At 39.6% G+C, this 22,040-nt stretch overlaps 1 protein-coding gene across 3 annotated transcripts in view; it reads left to right on the top strand.

The window, feature by feature from the left end:
• adgra1b (adhesion G protein-coupled receptor A1b) overlaps nucleotides 1-22,040 on the top strand; it is a 522,173-nt gene that overhangs the window by 33,153 nt on the left and 466,980 nt on the right. The window contains exon 1 of one of the 3 annotated variants that reach the window (XM_061962594.1): nucleotides 19,908-19,968. The exons of the other annotated variants lie outside the window; for them this stretch is intronic. Coding sequence (XP_061818578.1) covers nucleotides 19,949-19,968 — 20 coding nt within the window. The 5' untranslated portion in view covers nucleotides 19,908-19,948. Of the gene's footprint in view, nucleotides 1-19,907; nucleotides 19,969-22,040 lie in introns of those variants that run through there. 3 annotated transcript variants of the gene reach the window in all.

Genomic DNA, 22,040 nt, shown 5'->3' with positions numbered 1-22,040 from the left:
ATTTTCTACCAATTGTCCTTAATTAAAAAAAAAAAAAATAGAATGGGAAATGACACAATATATTACTGCATACGTCAGCAGCTGAATTAGGAGCCTTTGTTTGCTAACTTACTGTCATGACTTGGTCCTTGGTATTTGATTTTCCGGAAGGCAACGGAAAGTTGGCTCGGGCGAGACGGGAATGTGAGTACATATTTATTTTTTACTATAACAAAAAGAACAAACGAAAGGCACGCACAATGGCGGAGGTGAAGAACTTGGCTAATGAAAACAAAACTTGCACAAAGGCAGAAACTGTGAACAATGAAACAAAAACTTACTTGGCATGGGACTGTGAACATGGCATTATGCAGAGTGACGATAAAGAGTGTGATGTTGCCAGAAAGACAGCCTGGCAACTCAAAGCTTAAATAATAGTGACATGATTAGTGAAAACAGGTGCGTGACTCAAAACGTGAAACAGGTGCGTGACGTGACAGGTGAAAACTAATGGTTGCTATGGTGACAAAACAAGAGAGTGAAACCAGGAACTAAAAAGCGTCCAAAAAACAAACAGCACATGGCCAAACAAAAACATGATCAACATCGACATGACACTTACTACTAAAATACAAGTTGTCTTGTATGTTCACTATTTTATTTAAGGACCAACTTGCAATAAGAAACATATGTTTAATGTCCGTAATATTTTTTGTTAAAATAAAGCCAATAATGCCATTTTTTGTGGTCCCTTTTATTTAGAAAAGTACCGAAAAGTATCGAAATAATTTTAGTACTGGTACCAAAATATTGGTATCGGGACAACACTAGTATGTAAGAGCCACACTTGCATTTTTTTGTCAAGTTTTAACATTCAATCCCCAAAGACCCAGACCAGTTCTAATTAGGCACCCTATTCTTGAATAAATTCCCAGAGGGCTCATTTTCTACCACTTGAATAAACAACTCAGGAATTTCCTTCCGATTTCTGATGAGTTAAATCCCAGGCAGATGTCCCTTACTGTCATGTGGAGACTATATCGAGTAATTTATTGAGAATATATACTTTTTATAAATAACCTTTGGTGCAATGTCAGTTTCCCATCCAATGTCAGTGTTGGTTGATATGACATATGTTGTTTTCATTGGCTCTGCCAAGTAACTCTATCTTCTAGAATAACACAGCTTTTGGCTGTTTCAAGAAAACTGTCTCAAAACCTTGAGGCCCACGGAATCAAATGTTTGTAATAGTTAACATTATGATCCCTGCTCCACTTTGTCCTCATGATTGGTGGTGTGGATGGTGTCAGTTGCTATTTTGGTTCCCGCGCTTGTGTAATAATACAGCTGGATGTCTCTGGTGCATGGCCGCCAGGCTAGTTTCTAGATTAGCTACATTTCAGTCTGACCACACAAGTCTCCCAGCTGTAGTGAGGACACACAAATTGGCAGCTGCTGTTTAAGTGAAGATCATAGATCTCACTAATCTCCATAAAACTGCCATTTGGAATGCTTCACAGACATCTATGTAAACACGAGTTGTTGCTGCAGGTAACCTGAATTATCATGCTCCTGCCCTTGTGGCAGCACTATGTAGTAAATTTACCCTTAAGTAACATATTTGTAATCCTGTTGACAGTACACTGGCTTGTAAAATAGGATACAATTAATATCTTTGCTGTGTTGAACCTGGAATACTTTTTAATGTTCTTGGACCAGACTATCAGGGTGTTTAAGTGATGGAAATGGTCATTTGTCAAAAGGTTTTGACTCTGGAAAAAGTACACAATTATTTAAGGATTATTATAAATTATTTAATAATTGATTTAATGGGACACAAGGATTTTACTCTGAATGTTATGGACTCCTACTTTGAAGCCAGTGTCAAATTGAGAATATTGCGTTTCTACTAGTTGTGACTGAATTAACAGCACATATGCTGGTTTCAGCCAGGTAGAGAGCTCTATTTTGCCTCAAGTGCTTCAAAAAGCAATTAATAAACAATCAGTTCCAATCAATCACACCAAACATTTTTTCACAATTGACTGAATTGTTTATGATCAATCAAATTAGTTGGGTAATTATCGTGGCCTTTGCTAGTTTGTGGGGATGTAAGGGTATTGTATATACCGCGGTATTGCGGTTTCAAAAACTTCACAATATTGTTGTGACGTGTGACGGTATCAAACGAAAACTTGGTGAGTGTAGTTTTTTTCTGACGATTTTATGTTGGTCGCTCTGAAAATAAACGTCAGCTCCCAGAATACTCTGCGCAGCGGGGACCTGCAAGGTGGGGGGCCGTGAAGGAGAGAAAAAGAGAAAGCATATGGGAGAAGTGTGTTCGTCGTGGATAAGAGAAATTGTTTTTTTAGACATTTTCGGAAATGTCATCAAAAAATGTTCATAACTTTTTGAGTTATGTTGTTAACAAACAGACAAACAAACCGTGGCAAAAACATAGCCTCGTTGGCGGAGGTAATAAAGTCTGTGTGCTGCAAAGCGCGCTACCTTCTTCCCGAGCGCCCAGAGGCAGCATGGACATGCGTACTAATTAGTGTGACTTTTGTTGCTTCATTTCAAGACTTGGACTCATTTTGGTAGTATTTAGCACATGCAGTGTACTGATCTCACATGACAGGCTAGACTTTGTTATATATGATATTATTTCCCATCCAGCCACCTGATTTTGTTTTTCCCCATGTCCTTTCTGGTGGGGCTGGGCGATTATATGTTTGTGATTGTTGATCGCAATTGATTTGAGTTTGATCACGTGATCAGCTGTTAGCATATTTCCTCGATCAAACATGGCGACAATGTCTGTGACAGTTTGACCCCACACTGTCACTGTTTGACCTTTGGATAGTGATGGGTCCGGCAACACCGATGCATCGGCGCATGCGTCGAGCTCAAAGAGCGAAACCCTGTGTCGGTGCGCGTACCGCTTTTAGAAAGTCACGTGACCGATCATGAGCTGTTTTGGTCACGTGACCGATACGCGAACTGTGTCGCACTGACGCCTCCTCTGTGCCCTGTGAGCGTGTCTTTTCTACAGCCGGAGAAATAATAACTAAGAAGAGAAATCGTCTAAAATGTAATACGTCGGAAAAACTTTTTTTTTTTTTTTTTAATAAAAATGTGTAAAAAAATAAAATTAAAACAATTCCCAGTCCACAATCATTCACAACACGTTCTCTTAGATTTCCATGTTATGATACATGTTCACATTATTTATTGACTGTATCTAAAAAAGATAAAAATATATTTTTATTTAAATGAAGATATGAAATAATCCTAAATGAAATACAATGACTTGGTTTATATTATTGTATATACTAGGGCAGGGGTCACCAACGCGGTGCCCGCGGTCACCAGGTAGCCCGTAAGGACCAGATCAGTCGCCCGCTCGCCTGTTCTAAAAATAGCTCAAAGAGCAGCACTTACCAGTGAGCTGCCTCTATTTTTTAAATTTTATTTATTTACTAGCAAGCTGGTCTCGCTTTGATCGACATTTTTAATTTTAAAAGAGACAAAACTCAAATAGAATTTGAAAATCCAAGAAAATATTTTAAAGACTTGGTCTTCACTTGGAATCAGCGGTAGAAAATGGATGGATGGATGGGTCTTCACTTGTTTACATAAATTCATTTATTTTTTACTTTGCTTCTTATTACTTTTAGAAATACAATTTTAGAGAAAAAAATACAACCTTAAAAATAATTTTAGGATTTTTAAACAAATATACCTTTTTACCTTTTAAATTTCTTCCTCCTATTTCCTGACAATTTAAATCAATGTTCAAGTAAAAAAAAAAATTTATTGTAAAGAATAATAATTATTTTAGCTTCTGGTTTTTTGACAAAGAATATTTGTGAAATATTTCTTCAAACTTACTATGATTAAAATTCAAAAAAATTATTCTGGCAAATCTAGAAAATCTGTAGAATCAAATTTAAATCTTATTTCAAAGTATTTTGAATTTCTTTTAAAATTGTTGTTCTGGAAAATCTAGAAGAAATACTGATTTGTCTTTGTTATAAATATAGCTTGGTCCAATTTGTTAAATATTCTAACAAAGTGCAGATTGGATTTTAACCAATTTAAAACATGTCATCAAAATTCTAAAATTAATCTTAATCAGGAAAAATTACTAATGATGTTCCATAAATTCTTTTTTTAATTTTTTCAAAAAGATTCAAATTAGCTAGTTTTTCTCTTCTTTTTGTCGGTTGAATTTTGAATTTTAAAGAGTCGAAATTGAAGATAAACTCTTGTTTCAAAATGTTATTTTAATTTTTTTCGTGTTTTCTCCTCTTTTAAACCGTTCAATTAAGTGCTTTTTTCATCATTTATTCTCTACAAAAACCTTCCGTAAAAGGAAAAAAAAATGTACGACGGAATGACAGACAAATACCCATTTTTGTATATATATAAATTTATTTATTTAGCTATTCTTGTTTAAATCACACTTACGTGTAACTTACAAATGACAATATATTTATTTATTTAAGTGTGTATCAAACTGGTAGCCCTTCGCATTAATCAGTACCCAAGAAGTAGTTTTTGGTTTCAAAAAGGTTGGTGACCCCTGTACTAGGGCATAAAATCAGTGTCAGTTGAGTCGGTCCATAGGTCGCCTGTAGGGATTTTTAATGTCCAGCAGATGTCAGTATTTAGTGACACAGTATCGACGCAGTATCAATACAGTTTTGCAATGTGTCGAAACGCTTCATGACGCCTCATCAACCCATCACTACCTTTGGACTTCCTCACAAACCGTGCACATTTGTTAGGAAGCTCAACATGGACACAAACATTCAATTTTGTTAGCCAGTGAAAAGCATGTGCTCAACAAACAAATTGTTACCTGTTACTCACCATGGCTCTGAACAATTGACTAAAAGAGTCAGAGTGGGGTTGAGGGCTTTATATAGGTGACCACACCTGCATTCACTAATTAGGCCAAATTTGGGTCGAACCATGATCTTCAAATGCTGGGTGTTACAGAAGGACACTGGACATTTAAAAGTTGTGTTGTCTAAGCCTGAATATACTATGTACAAAAATGACTGCTCTACACATGCAAAAGTACTACCGTATGTGAATACTTTTAGACATGTGATGGTTATTTATGGTGTAATTTACAAAATGACTGTTTTCTTCATTCCCCCTGTCAAATTGGTCTCAGCTAGTGGGCGGGGCTATGGGCTATTTAAGTTGGAAAATGCCATTTTTCTGACAGTCTGCTGTCGGTCACTGCCAGAGGAGGATCTCTGTCCTGAGCAAGAGTTTTTGGTCTCCATGCATCAAACATCTACTGAGATTGTGGGTGCTTTGTTTTTCTGTCGTTGTTCACATCTTGACACTTTTTGGGATTTCAATAAATGTTTGTAAACTGTTAACTGTGTGCCTTGCCATCCTTGATTTGAAAGTCTGGTTTGCAAAGGTTACATTACCTTCACCCGAGCCGGGGTGTGACAATGTCTGTTGGAAGTTGCCGCATTAGTAAACCTTAGGGAAGCAACAACGTTTGGTATAATTCCTGCACGGAACAATCTGCCTTAATTGACTGTGATCCTGTGTGTGTCTGCGAATGTGCGTGTATTTGTGTACGTTTGCGTGTGTTTGTGTGCAAGTGTTTGTGTCCGTGTGCGAGGCCTCCTGTTCCACTGTCACGAAAGTCAGGCTCGTCATGCATGTATATATATATATATGTGTGTATGTATATATATATATATATATATATATATATATATATGTATATATGTGTGTATATATGTGTGTATATTGTATATATATATATATATATATATATATATATATATATGTGTGTGTATATATAAATTAATGAATTAAATAAGTTTATTTCGGTCATATAATCAACCATCAACCATTAACCATTTTGTGTGACCAGTTTAAGAGTACAGACTATACATATATAACAATCATACACATTTACACACAAAAGGAAAAGAAAAGAAAAGAAAAAGCATGACCGAAAAAGGAATAGGCTGAAGCCGAAGCTTATATTTGCCTATCCTAAACCTTCACTGAAAATAAGATTACCTGGAACATCAACGTTAAAAAAAAAAAAAATCAAAATCAATGCGATGAAAGTAATAGTTATTATATTTTATAATTTTTAATTATTTCACTTTTCAATGTTTTCTTAAACCTTAACAAAGAAGTACATGTCTTCAGCTCATCACTGAGCTTGTTCCACCATTTAACTCCTAAAACTGATATACATTTGTATTTAATATGCGTTCTTGCTTTCCCTATTTCAAAAATCAATATCCACGTAAATTATAGTTTTCTCCTCTTAATTGAAATAACCTAAGAATACAAGCTAGAAAGCTGTTGTTCTTTACTCGAAACATCATTTCCATTGTTTTTAAAAACACAATATCTGAACATGTTAACACATTAGAACTTATAAATAATGGATTGGTATGTTCTTGGTAGCACGCTTTGTGTATTATTCTAATGACCCTTTTTTGGAGTTTAATTATTGGGTCTATGTTTGTTCTATAAACATTTCCCCAAACTTCAACACAATATGTTAAATATGGAAAAATAAAAGAATAATATAACATATGCAGACATTTCTTATTCAGCATGTGTTTTACTTTATAAATAATATATATACATAATATATATATATATATATATATATATATATATATATATATATATATATATATATATATATATATAATGTGTGTATGTATGTATATATTTATTTATGTGTATATATATGTATATATATATATGTATATGTGTGTATATATATATATATATATATATGTATATATATATATATGTATATATATATATATATATATATATATATATATATATATATATATATATATATATATATATATATATATATATATATATGCATTCACCCATCCGTATATACAGTGTATATATATATATATATATATATATATATATATATATATATATATATATATATATATATACTGTATATATATATATATATATATACACTGTATATGTATATATAGGGGCAGCACGGTGGAAGAGGGGTTAGTGCGTCTGCCTCACAATACAAAGGTCCTGAGTAGTCGTGAGTTCAATCCCGGCCTCGGGATCTTTCTGTGTGGAGTTTGCATGTTCTCCCTGTGACTGCGTGGGTTCCCTCCGGGTACTCCGGCTTCCTCCCACCTCCAAAGACATGCACCTGGGGATAGGTCGATTGGCAACACTAAATTGGCCCTAGTGTGTGAATGTTGTCTGTCTATCTGTGTTGGCTCTGCGATGAGGTGGCGACTTGTCCAGGGTGTACCCCGTCTTCCGCCCGATTGTAGCTGAGATAGGCTCCAGCACCCCCCGCGACCCCGAAGGGAATAAGTGGTAGAAAATGGATGGATGGATGGATATATGTATATACTGTATATACTGTATATATCTGTATATACATATGTATATGTATGTATGTATGTATGTATGTGTATGTATAAATGTGTATATATATATATGTATGTATATGTGTGTATATATACATGTGTGTATATATATATATATATATATATATATATATATATATGTATATATGTATATATATATATATATATATATGTATATGTATATATGTATATATATATACAGTATGTATATATATATATATATATGTATATGTATATATGTGTATATTAGAGATGCGCGGTTTGCGGACACAACCGCGGAGTCCGCGGATTATCCGCGGATCGGGCGGATGAAATTAAAAAAAATAAGAATTTATCCGCTCGCGGGTCGGGTCGGGCGGATTAATTAGATTTCTTTTTTTTTATTTTTTATTTTTTATTTTTTTTTTTTTTGCGGGTGGCAGTTTAACCAATTCGGAAATATATATACATAGTTAAATGTTGTTACCCACATACGAAAAACGAGCAGACACCTGCTGCATATGCCACAACAGAAGAAAAAAAAAGAAAAGAGATGGACACTTTTACGGAGCGGAGAAGGGACGCCTCGCCGGGGTCCGGCACCGAGGCCCCTTCCCCCGAGAGGGCCCCACCGGGAGCCGTAGCTGAGGCGATCCGCGAGAAGGGCCCGACGCACGTCCAGGGTCACTACCGCGCCCACCGCACCGACACCCCGCCTCGTCCGCTTTCGCCGCGGCCGGCGTCACGCGCAGCAGGTAAGCAGCTTACCTGCCCGCCACCCCTGTGGCCGGGGGCTCGTAACATGGGTCACTCCGCGCGCTCCGCCCGCGCAGCTTACCTGCTTGCCACCCCTGTTGCCGGGGGCGCGTAACAGGGGTCACTCCGCGCGCAGTGCGCTCACGAAAGGGGTGGGGCTCACCCTGGTTGATATAGAGAGCAGGACGGTGGCAATGGAAGTCGGAACCCGCTAAGGAGTGTGTAACAACCCACCTGCCGAATCAACTAGCCCTGAAAATGGATGGCGCTGGAGCGTGGGCCCATACCTGTCCGTAGCCGGCAGCGAGACGCGCTTGGAGGTGCGCTCTGCGCGGCTCCCATATGATTGCGCACTGGTGTGCGTCTGGGTCGTGACAGCGTGCTGCATTGGATCAGTCTCCTTTCTTTAACAGGCAAAAGCTTTATAACCTCACCATACCTGCCAACTTTTAAATCAGAAAAACCTAGTAGCCAGGGTCCAAGGGCCGCAGGCCCCGGTAGGTCCAGGACAAAGTCCTGGTGGAGGGTTCAGGGCTTCGCCCCCCGACGCAAAATGATTATTAGCATTCAGACAGGTTAAAATGTTGCTAAAACCATCACTTTTCTATCAGTCACAGTGACTTTTCAAAACAAAAATATTACAGCAAAAATCATATGGGTTGATTGACATGTTTATTCTGTAAGCTAACTTCAATAGTTTGAAATTATTTTGACAGTTAATGCCAGTTATCCTGTCAACCTTTCACAAGACTTCAATTTGTTAATTGAAAGTATAAATAGTATAAACACTTTTAACAGTATGTCGTGCTGTGAAATACAGCCGACAGGATTGCGCATGCACGTGCAGGAGAACAAAGGACTTCTTTCATTTAAGGTTTGTGATAAACCATCAAACTCATTCGTTAAAAGGACTCTATAGTAATATAAAGCGAATTTTTCTGGACATTATCATGCACGAAAAGTTTATTTTTGGGATCGCGATCACCGCGTAATGATTTTTAAAGTTTGCATTACATTATTAACTGTCCCATGTGATCAGCCAGTGCGATTGGAAGTCCATGCTCAATTATTGTCTCCGTAAATAAAACTTCGGCATTTATCACATCCAAAGAATCTGTTTGGGCGACGAAAAACGTTGAAAGTTTTCCACTTGTATCGCTAGCAACGGCATTAGACTTGTGTTTTTTTGTCCCAACGTGGTCTTTTACATCGCTAATTCCTCCGTGTCCGATCGAAAAATCTTGTCTGCACAAGGTGCAATTCGCGTAGTTTTCACCCTTTTTTTTTTTTTTTTATTAATATTAGATATATAACAACGGGCGGATGGCGGGCGGGTGCAGTTCTGATCAAACGTTACATCGGGTGGATGGCGGATGGTTGACGACTTTCTGACGCGGTTGCGGATGAAATAAATTGCCTATCCGCGCATCTCTAGTGTATATATATATGTATATATGTGTATATATATATGTATATATGTATATATATATGTATATATATGTATATATATATGTGTATATATATGTATATATATATGTATATATATATATATGTATATATATGTGTGTATATATATATATGTACAATATATATATGTATGTATGTATGTATATATATATATATATATATATATATATATATATATATATATATACATATATATATACACATATATACATATATATATACACTAGAGATGCGCGGATAGGCAATTTATTTCATCCGCAACCGCGTCAGAAAGTCGTCAACCATATATATATATATATATATATATATACCTACCGTTCAAAAGTTTGGGGTCACCCAAACAATTTTGTGTTTTCCATGAAAAGTCACACTTATTCACCACCATACGTTGTGAAATGAATAGAAAATAGAGTCAAGACATTGACAAGGTTAGAAATAATGATTTGTATTTGAAATACGATTTTTTTTACATCAAACTTTGCTTTCGTCAAGGAATCCTCCATTTGCAGCAATTACAGCATTGCAGACCTTTGGCATTCTAGCTGTTAATTTGTTGAGGTAATCTGGAGAAATTGCACCCCACGCTTCTAGAAGCAGCTCCCACAAGTTGGATTGGTTGGATGGGCACTTCTTGCGTACCATACGGTCAAGCTGCTCCCACAACAGCTCAATGGGGTTCAGATCTGGTGACTGCGCTGGCCACTCCATTACCGATAGAATACCAGTTGCCTGCTTCTTCTCTAAATAGTTCTTGCACAATTTGGAGGTGTGTTTTGGGTCACTGTCCTGTTGTAGGATGAAATTGGCTCCAATCAAGCGCTGTCCACTGGGTATGGCATGGCGTTGCAAAATGGAGTGATAGCCTTCCTTATTCAGAATCCCTTTTACCCTGTACAAATCTCCCACCTTACCAGCACCAAAGTAACCCCAGACCATCACATTACCTCCACCATGCTTAACAGATGGCATCAGGCATTCTTCCAGCATCTTTTCAGTTGTTCTGCGTCTCACAAACGTTCTTCTTTGTGATCCAAACACCTCAAACTTGGATTCATCCGTCCACAACACTTTTTTCCAGTCTTCCTCTGTCCAATGTCTGTGTTCTTTTGCCCATCTTAATCTTTTTCTTTTATTGGCCAGTCTCAGATATGGCTTTTTCTTTGCCACTCTGCCATGAAGCCCAGAATCCCGCAGCCGCCTCTTCACTGTAGATGTTGACACTGGTGTTTTGCTGGTACTATTTAATGAAGATGCCAGTTGGGGACCTGTGAGGCGTCTGTTTCTCAAACTAGAGACTCTAATGTACTTATCTTCTTGCTCAGTTGTGCAACGCGGCCTCCCACTTCTTTTTCTACTCTGGTTAGAGCCTGTTTGTGCTGTCCTCTGAAGGGAGTAGTACACACCGTTGTAGGAAATCTTCAATTTCTTAGCAATTTCTCGCATGGAATAGTCTTCATTTCTAAGAACAAGAATAGACTGTCGAGTTTCAGATGAAAGTTTTCTTTTTCTGGCCATTTTGAGCGTTTAATTGACCCCACAAATGTGATGCTCCAGAAACTCAATCTGCTCAAAGGAAGGTCAGTTTTGTAGCTTCTGTAACGAGCTAAACTGTTTTCAGATGTGTGAACATGATTGCACAAGGGTTTTCTAATCATCAATTAGCCTTCTGAGCCAATGAGCAAACACATTGTACCATTAGAACACTGGAGTGATAGTTGCTGGAAATAGGCCTCTATACTCCTATGTAGATATTGCACCAAAAACCAGACATTTGCAGCTAGAATAGTCATTTACCCTATTAGCAATGTATAGAGTGTATTTCTTTAAAGTTAAGACTAGTTTAAAGTTATCTTCATTGAAAAGTACAGTGCTTTTCCTTCAAAAATAAGGACATTTCAATGTGACCCCAAACTTTTGAACGGTAGTATATATATATATATATATATACCGTATATTACCAAATAGTAGCCCGGGCGTTTATTTCACAAAATGGGGTCAGACCCCGGGCGGCTATTAGGACATGGGCGGTTATTTGCACAAGGCTTTTATTTATTTTTGCACCAGCCTGCACCAGGCCATTATTTGGTTACAATGGTTAGTGTCCAGTATTTTTTTTCGTACTAAAAACTTTAAATGTAAAAGCTAATGTAAACATACAAACAAAAAAACAAGACTATCAAAAGACAAGAGATCAACAAGGCCTCAACATGACAGTAGTGCAACAATTGTCAAATAGAATACAAATACTAAAAATAAATAAACTTTTTAAATAAAGCAGCCTGCCGGGAAAAATAAAATTATGGTACCAAGTACTCAAGTATAAAACCCACCATCAAAACAGAACAATAATACTGTCACTGTCCTTTGCCTTAATGCGGATCATTTTGCGGGACACACGGTGGTTCAGTCCACGAACGTGATGTATCCACTGACACAAATTAGCATCAAGCTCGTCGCTCACTTTCTTCCTACCTCCACCAGATAAGCGAGCCCGTTTTCCATCGATTGCCGACTGAGATTGTAGTTCTCCCTTTTTTTGTTTCCATTCTCGAACACGTTTTGGGTCAACGTTAAACTGCCCGGCCGCTGCCAAACCAGAATTCTGCTCCGCATACTTCACAACCGCTAGCTTGAACTTCAAGTCAAACTTTCTGTTCTTCTTCCCCCTTAAAGTATTCCCGTCCATCAGTTGTGGTGTACCGGTATCCTGTTCATTCAACTCACTGCTGCTGTTGCTTGCCATGTTGAAACTTTTCCTCGTGGGTTTGTTGTTGTCGTTGAGTGTGTGTTACGCTATATGCGGTCACCCATTGCAATATGTTGATTACCCAGAATCCCCACGTAACGTCTGCTGTTACCGTAATGACCAGAATTATTGCACCTTTGCTTTTCCTTTTAGCTTATAAATTGGGTTTAATGAAGTCAATATGATTTTAATCTAAATTATGCAAATAACAGCCCATGGGCGGCTATTTGGACATAGGCGTTTATTAGGAAGAGGCGTTTATTTCACAAAATGGGGTCAGACCCCGGGCGGCTAGTAGGACATGGGCGGTTATTTGCACAAGGGCGTTTATTTGATAATATACGGTATATATATATATATATATATATATATATATATATATATATATATATATATATATATATATATATATCCATCCATCCATCCATCCATGTTCTACCGCTTGTCCGTTTCGGGGTTGCGGAGGGTGCTGGAGCCTATCTCAGCTGCATTCGGGCGGAAGGTGGGGTATACATACATATATGCACATGCATACACATACGTATATATATATATATATATATATATATATATATATATATATATATATATATGTTTATTATTATTATTTTTATTTTTTATTTTTTTTATTTTATTTTTTTTACAGTCACAAAGATCCGGCATGAGAACATGTCAAGACACTTTCTCAAACCAATTACACAGTTTTCCGTCTTCAAAATAAAAGCGCTACGCTATACCACCATCTTAACAGGCAATGTGTGAACGCCCCTTTACCAAAGGAGTCATTTGGTACGGCCGTGAAGCAAACCTCGATACCCTCTTTGCGGAAATGTCTCCTCCATTACACGTCTTATCAATACAAGGCATTTATTAGTTGGACTTGTTTTAGCTTCTGGAAATTATTGGTCAGTTATTTGGTGTCGATACATATGTATCAGAGTGACCAACAAATTATTTTCTAAATACATTTTCTTTATTAAAGATTGGAAACAATTTAAGCAAAAAAATAAAATGAAAACAGTATAAAAATAGTCTATAAATATTCTCATTCGTCCATGTCATTGTATCAAATTGTATGGAATGCACTAAAAACTGTAAATATAGGATCGTAAAACATAAAATTGACAATTAACGGGCAACATTTTAAATATTATAACACTGACCAAATTGTATGTCAACACAGTCATTGTACTTTACAGCCAATGGAGCTTTCCCATTCTCCTCCAATTATGTTGTCTGCAGTGTATCCACTGAGAACATGATTGACAATGTGAATAGAGAGTTGGACAAATACACAGAAGTTTGTCATGGAGCTGTTTAAATAACATTTAATTCTGCTATTCCACTCATTTCCTGGACAATACGCAGAAGCCTGAGTTAGGCACGTAGGGGTCGGCAAGCAGACACACAAACATACAGAAAAGTCACGCTTGAGTTTGCACAAACAGAGGCTGGCTGTCGCTGAGTGAGATGTCCACATAGTGGACGTGTGGTGGTATGGGGAACAGAAGGAACAAAACACAATGACAGCATCATGTATGACATGATCACTATATTCACTAGAAATACGACATCCAACCGTCTTAGTCATAAGAACTGTTGGGAGGCCTTGAAGCAAAGCAATGTTTTTTTCAGTAAGATGTGAAATATTGGAAGCTTGACCCTATCTGCACCTTCTCACAACGTTAATCAGACTGCATGCTGGCGTATTGACAACAATTCTCTGATGTTGAAGAACTTTGTGTGGAAATAAACCCAAAGTGACAGAGCCTTTGGTCGGATATTAATGTATGAATCATCAAGACATGAAAACATAAAATACTCCTCACTGATTCTTGGCTCTCATCCACCTGGCTTGGTAATTGCAATTGATCTTCATTTGATTTTCATCATCCCTAACAAATGTTCAACAATTTGATCAACGCTAACAGTAATATTCAGTAATTTATTTCACCACTTATATAGAAAATGTATTTTATTTTAACTATGTCATATGCATACTATCATTGAAGGTTCATAAGTAATATTTTAAGACAGCCCCACACTTGGGCTGTACAGTGCTTCAACACACTCTTCAGAGCAGACATCGAGGCAGATGTCCCCAATACTTCTTTCATAATCTTCTCTGCGATTCAGAACATGACTTTGATTTCAAAGAATCCTTGAAGTTGCCACAAATGTGCCAGTACTGAGACGACTAGAATTGAAGCCTGTCTACTTCCAAATTTACTTCCATAAACACTGCAGGACATGTAACGTCATGACGTCATGTCTGTATTCGGGTCGGTTTGCACTCTCATTTGAGTCTGGACACTTTATTTTTGTAATGTGAATGTGTAATGTGTACATGAAAAGATCAGTTTTGACCAAAAATAATCTGAATTGGACATTCAGTGTTGTAGCATTAAAGGGCAACTACACTTTTTGTTTAATTTTGCCTATCGTTCACAATTATTATGAAAGACAAGATGAGGGACTGATTTGTTTTTCAATGTATTCTAAATATTAAATAAACATAATTAAAAGCCCACTTACAGCAGCGAAAAAGGGAGGTCCATTATTCAGCCCATAACTTCCCATAAATAACCATTCAAAAAGCACCAACAATACTCCATTTACATTTCGTGACTTGAATATTAACCAAGTATTTGGGGTATTGTTATTATAAGCGCTAAAGCAAACACACTTTTTATAGCGGCGGCATTATCACAAGCTCGTGTGCCTATGTTTACATCGTCGAGTGAGCTGCTATTTTCTCGTTTCCCTGCTCCCTGTAAGTTTATTGTAGATCATAAATCATGCCTCTCACCTGAAATGTAGATGGCTGAGACTATAATCCGACAAGTTGGGACACTTTGACAGCCATTTCAAGACCTTGAACTGGTGAGGACGACACGAAAAGCGCCAGTTTTTTCGTCTATTTCCTGTATGACTGATCTGATAACATGGTCAGAGTGCAGAACAGTTACTCAGGTGACGTAGAATCTACGGAAATTACAGAAGGCGTTCAGAGCGGACAATTCAAAATGGCTGACTGAATTTTTGCCATTTTGAGAAATTTTATACTGTATTTTCAAGTACTTTGCGGATTGTAAATACAATTGGATATGGTTTAATGGATACATCCATCCATCTTCTTCAGCTTATCCGAGGTCTGGTCGCGGGGGCAGCAGCCTAAACAGGGAAGCCCAGACTTCCCTCTCCCCAGCCACTTCATCCAGCTCTTCCCGAGGCTTTCCAAGGCCAGCCGGGAGACATAGTCTTCCCAACGTGTCCTGGGTCTTCCCCGTGGCCTCTTACCGGTCGGACATGCCCTAAACCTCCCTAGGGAGACGTTTGGTTGGCATCCTGACCAGATGCCCGAACCACCTCATCTGGCTCCTCTCGATGTGGAGGACTAGCGGCTTTATTTTGAGCTCCTCCCGGATGGCAGAGCTTCTCACCCTATCTCTAAGGGAGAGCCCCACCACCCGGCGGAGAAATTTCATTTCGGTCGCTTGTACCCGTGATCTTGTCCTTTCAGTCATAATCCAAAGCTCATGACCATAGGTGAGGATGGGAACGTAGATCGACCGGTAAATTGAGAGCTTTGCCTTCCGGCTCAGCTTCTTCTTCACCACAACGGATCGATACAGCATCGGCATTACTGAAGACGCCGCACCGATCCGCCTGTCGATCTCATGATCCACTCTTCCCTCACTCGTGAACAACAGGTACTTGAACTCCTCTACATGGGGCAGAGTCTCCTCCCCAACCTGGAGATGGCACTCCAACCTTTTCCGGGCGAGAACCATGGACTCGGACTTGGAGGTGCTGATTCTCATCCCAGTCGCTTCACGCTCGGCTGCGAACCGATCCAGTTAGAGCTGAAGATCCTGGCCAGATGAAGCCATCAGGACCACATCATCTGCAAAAACCAGAGACCTAATCCTGGAGCCACCAAACCGGATTCTCTTAACGCCCTGACTGCGCCTAGAAATTATGTCCATAAAAGAAATTAACAGAAACGGTGACAAAGTGCAGCCTTGGCGGAGTCCAACCCTCACTGGAAACGTGTCCGACTTACTGCCGGCAATGCGGGCCAAGCACTGACACTGATCACACAGGGAGCGTACCGCCACATTCAGACAGTCCGATACCCCATACTCTCTGAGCACTCTCCACAGGACTTCCCGAGGGACACGGTCGAATGCCTTCTCCAAGTCTACAAAGCACATGTAGACTGGTTGGGCAAACTCCCATGCACCCTCAAGGACCCTGCCGAGAGTATAGAGCTGGTCCACAGTTCCACGACCAGGACAAAAACCGCACTGTTCCTCCTGAATCCGAGGTTCGACTATCCGGCGTAGCCTCCTCTCCAGTACACCTGAATGAAACTTACCGGGAAGGCTGAGGAGTGTGATCCCACGATAGTTGGAACACATCCTCCGGTACCCCTTCTTAAAGAGAGGAGCCACCACCCTGGTCCGCCAATCCAGAGTTACTTCCCCCGATGTCCACACGATGCTGCAGAGTCTTGTCAACCAAGACAGCCCCACAGCATCCATAGCCTTAAGGAACTCCGGGCGTATCTCATCCACCCCCGGGGCCTTGCCACCGTGGAGCTTTTTAACTACCTCAGCAACCTCATCCCCAGAAATAGGAGAGCCCACCACAGATTCCCCAGGAACTGCTTCCTCATAGGAAGACGTGTTGGTGGGATTAAGGAGGTCTTCGAAGTATTCTCTCCACCGATCCACAACATCCACAGTCGAGGTCAGCAGAACACCATCCTCACCATACACTGTGTTGACAGTGCACTGCTTCCCCTTCCTGAGGCGGCGGATGGTGGTCCAGAATCGCTTCGAAGCTGTTCGGAAGTCGTTTTCCATGGCTTCTCCAAACTCCTCCCATGTCCGAGTTTTTGCCTCCGCGACAGCTGAAGCCACACACCGCTTGGCCCGTCGGTACCTGTCCTCTGCCTCCGGAGTCCTATGAGCCAAAAGAACCCGATAGGACTCTTTCTTCAGCTTGACGGCATCCTTCACCGGGTTCAAGGATTACCGCCATGACAGGCGGCCACAGCTCCAATAAGCCGCCTCGACAATAGAGGTGCGGAACATGGTCCACTCGGACTCAATGTCCAGCACCTCCCTCGTGACATGTTCAAAATTCTTCCGGAGGTGGGAATTGAAACTCTCTCTGACAGGAGACTCTGCTAGACGTTCCCAGCAGACCCTCACAATACGTTTGGGCCTGCAAGTTCTGTCCGGCAGCCTCCCCCACCATCGCAGCCAACTCACCACCAGGTGGTGTTTGGTAAAAAAGCTCCGCCCCTCTCTTCCAAAACATTAGGCCGCAAATCCGATGACACAACTACAAAGTCGATCATGGAACTGCGGCCTAGGGTGTCCTGGTGCCAAGTGCACATATGGACACCCTTATGTTTGAACATGGTGTTCGTTATGGACAATCTGTGACAAGCACAAAAGTTCATATAACAAAACACCACTCCGGTTCCGATCTGGGTGGCCATTCTTCCCGATCACGCCTCTCCAGGTTTCACTGTTGTTGCCAACATGAGCGTTGAAGTTCCCCAGTACGACAAGGGAATCACCCGGGGGAGCACTTTCCAGTACTCCCTCGAGTGTGTCCAAAAAGGGTGGATACTCTGAACTGCTGTTTGGTGCGTAAGCACAAACAACAGTCAGGACCCGTCCCCCCACCCGAAGACAGAGGGAAGCTACCCTCTCGTCCACCAGGTTGAACTCTAACATGCAGGCTTTGAGCCGGGGGGCAACAAGAATTGCTACCACAGGCCGTCGCCTCTCACTGCGTGCAACGCCTGTGTGGAAGAGAGTCCAGCCCCTCTCTCGAGAGAACTGGTTCCAGAGCCCTTGCTGTACGTCGCGGTGAGTCCAACTATATTCAGCCGGAACTTCTCCACCTCGCGAACAAGCTCAGGCTCCTTCACCCCTAGCGAGGAGACATTCCACGTCCCAAGAGCTAGCTTATGTAGCCGAGAATCGGACCGCCAAGTGCCATGCCTTCGGCTTCCGCCCAGCTTACATTCCACCCGACCTCTATGGCCCCTGCTATGGGTGGTGAACCCATTGGAGGGGGGACCCACGTTGCCTCTTCGGGCTGTCCCCACAGGGACAGGCCGAGCCACCAGGCGCTCGCCGTGGTGCCCCAACTCCGGGCCTGGCTCCAGAGGGGGGCCCCGGTGACCCGCGTCCGGGCAAGGAAAATCTGAGTCTCAGTTCTTGTATTTCCATAGAAGTCTTCAAGCTGCTAATCATTACAAATGTGCCACCATCTAATGGATGTTTTCAGTACTGTTAGTCAATGAGCATGAGAATTACATAATTAATAAAGTGCCTAGAATCAATATATAGATACCATTTCAGACAACTTTTTCAACCCATCATTTAAAACCAACACAGTAAGTTAAAGGGAAACTGCAATTTTTTTGGAATGTTGCCTATAGTTCACAATCCTTATGAAAGACATGACGACGGATGGATTTTTTTTCTAATGCATTCTAAATACTAAATGAACGTAAATAAAAGTCTGCTCACAGTGGAGCCAATGGGAGGTCCTCTATTTTACCCAAAAAATACAATAAATAACCTTTCGAAAACCGCCAACAATACTCCATTTACATTTCATGACTTTAATATCAACCAAGTATTACTGATATTGTTATTATAAGCGCTAACACAGACACACTATTTATAGCAGCGCTGTGATCACTACCGTGTGTCCCTATGGTTACATCATAGAGTGGTCTGCTGCTTTCTCGCTTCTTTGCTCCCTAGAAGTTTATCGTAGGTCATAAATCATTCATCTCACCTGGACACAAGAAGACTGAGGAGGTAATCCGACAAGTTGGCACGCTTTGACAGCCATTTAGGGCCCGGAAATGGTGAGAAAGGCACGAAGAGACGTTTGGTCCCCCTTACTTTTAAAACAAAGTATTCTGTCCTTAATATGGTTTGTATTTTCCACTTTAACATGTCCTAATGGTCTAGGATGGACATGAAGTCAACTTGTCAAAAGTTTTCAGATGAAATTTGAACTTGTTGACCCAAATGCTGATTCTGGAGTTCCAAAATTATATAGTATTATACTGTACAAGCATATCCAAGGCAGCTACAGAATGTGCACATATACCATACCATACCATACCATACCAACGCATATGGGGTCCTGTGTCAAATGCCAGCTGATACGGGGGCTGTGGAAGCAGGGGCTTTGGTTCGTGGGAGTTGTGTGTGTTTACAACGCTTGCCAGGTTTTATGTTACAGTTGTGTGGTTGCCTGCTACAAAAAAATATAGTTGTCATCCTGCAAGGCAAACTTGTCTTTTTCACGAGTCAAGTCAAGTCAATGCCATCACTGTGGGTATTGATGGACGGCAAATAGCCTGTGGGTATTATTGGACGGCAAAGCTCGAGACATTCTGCTGTGTTGACTTCTGTGCTTACTGTATCACATGAATTCTCAAAATCTCGTAAACATCCGTATTTCATTGCACAGCAGAGCCGCAACAGAACGGCGGCGGGAATTGCCGGACGGCAGATGGCGCTACTGGTCTGCGCCGATTATGCACCACAGCGGTGACAGGTACTGTGGAAATCAGGGGTTACTAGTTCAAGCCTCAGAAGCCCAGCAGCCTCTTTCTCTCAGAATTGTGCCCTGTATTTGATCAGGAAATGTGCAAATGTAGTAATTTTTTGTTAAGAAAATGTTATAAGTGATCGTAATCATACAGAGATTAGATTTATACCAATATTTAATTAACAAATAATAATTGTTATTTTACGTTATTAGTTTTTAAATGTCTTAACATAACAAATGAGGCTCTGCCTCACCTGTCTCCTCTGACCACATGTCCCTGGAGTTTATAGAAATGTGTTGTGTGTGTGTGTGAACATGACAATTTAGTGAGATTCAAAGCATTACCTTCACATAACAAAGCTGCCTATCTGGTGGCCCTTTTATCATGTATGACTTGTGTAAATATGCAGTACAAAAGTATGTACAAAACCAAATTGTTCCAGAGGCAGCAGAACTGCAGCAGATGATTTAAGATAACTGGCTGAATCAATATTTGATCAGATATGAAAGCCAGAAACACCATCCAGGAGTGTTTAAAATGGTGACAATCCAGGCTGTATCATAAGTATGCAATAAATCATTAGCGGCTTGCATAGTCGTACTATCTGTCGCTCTGAAGATTCTGTAATAGAGGCCATCGCATTTTTTGTCGACAAAGATTGACACCTGGACTCGCCACCACACCAAGAAAGCAGTGTTACTGCGTGAATAACATAAAGGTCTGAGAAAATGGCTTACGAACACTGTTATTATTTTGCACTTGAAGAAACAATAGATTTAATGAAATAGCAGTATTTAAACATGTTGCAGTATAAGTACTCTTTCACTTGCAATTCCTTTCTTATTTACGAATTGCACTTTTGAGGCTAGAGTCTTGTTTACAGTTCATGTTTCAAATTGTCCAATTTAGATGCTAGCACATGAAACCTGTTTATGGCGAAGAGAAAAAATAAAGTACATTTATTTTGTTGTTTTTCCCCTATTTTTCTATAACATTAAAGTGAAACTGGCTAGTAATTTTCTGTACAAGTTTTATTTAACGGGATTCACACAATATTAGCAAATTGTACATTTTATGAAACAACCTTTAGGGAAATGTGTTTACAGATACTTTAGTTACTTGCTAAAAAACATTTTCAGCTCCATAATATATGATAACATTGCCAATGTATTGGATTGGTACTCGGAATCGAATCGGATCTGAAACCAAATGATCAAGAATGCAAAAATATATCAAAAACACTTTACCAATTATATTCATGTTTAGTTATAATTAGCGCTGTGCAATTAACACAGTAATCTGACATATAAATATTGACCATTAAACATTTTCCACAAGTCCATGTTAAAGTTCCACATTAGGTAGATGCATTTCAGTGGGAAATTTAAAAGTGTATTTACCCCCTACAAAATACAACACAATTAATAATATCAAGTAGTATCAATTGTGATTCAGCTATATTAATCCACATTGATTAAATGTTAATCCCTAGTTACAATGGAACCTGCTTAAATCAGTCTTGCTTATGCGGCCAACCCATCTGTGTCTCTAGTTGCGGTCTCTTCTTTTTGCATTTTGATGCTGTATTTACAGTAAGGTTGCAACTTGCAATCCACCAATGCATAGTGCAGATGCTTGTAATTTTTTTGTGAGGATTTGGAGGGTTCACTGAGGGGATGCTCAAGAGAAAAATAACTGCTTGCTTCATTATTGGATTAACGTTAGCGTTACACACTGATTAACAAGGACAACAAAAAGCAGCACAAATAATACCATTTACAAGTTAAACATGTTTACAAAAAAGTAAAAAAAAAAAAAAGTGTCATCTTTATATCTGTTGTTGTATTGATTACATTATATATCTTCTGTCTGTGCTGTGTCTGATGTGTTTCAATTACAGGTGCAGTTGTCTGCGTGTTCTAAATTAATTGTTTAAGACCAAACATACGGCTTGCATCTGCCACCAACAACTAATTAAGAGCATATATTTAACAAATAAATGTTTACATTTGTCACAATTAACATATTGCATTTTGTAAAATTGAATATATTGGCATTCATGTTTACCCACTCACAA

Source organism: Nerophis lumbriciformis, linkage group LG02 (genome assembly GCF_033978685.3).
Source record: "Nerophis lumbriciformis linkage group LG02, RoL_Nlum_v2.1, whole genome shotgun sequence".
NCBI lineage: Eukaryota > Metazoa > Chordata > Actinopteri > Syngnathiformes > Syngnathidae > Nerophis > Nerophis lumbriciformis.
This window is presented reverse-complemented; position numbering and strand designations above follow the sequence as displayed.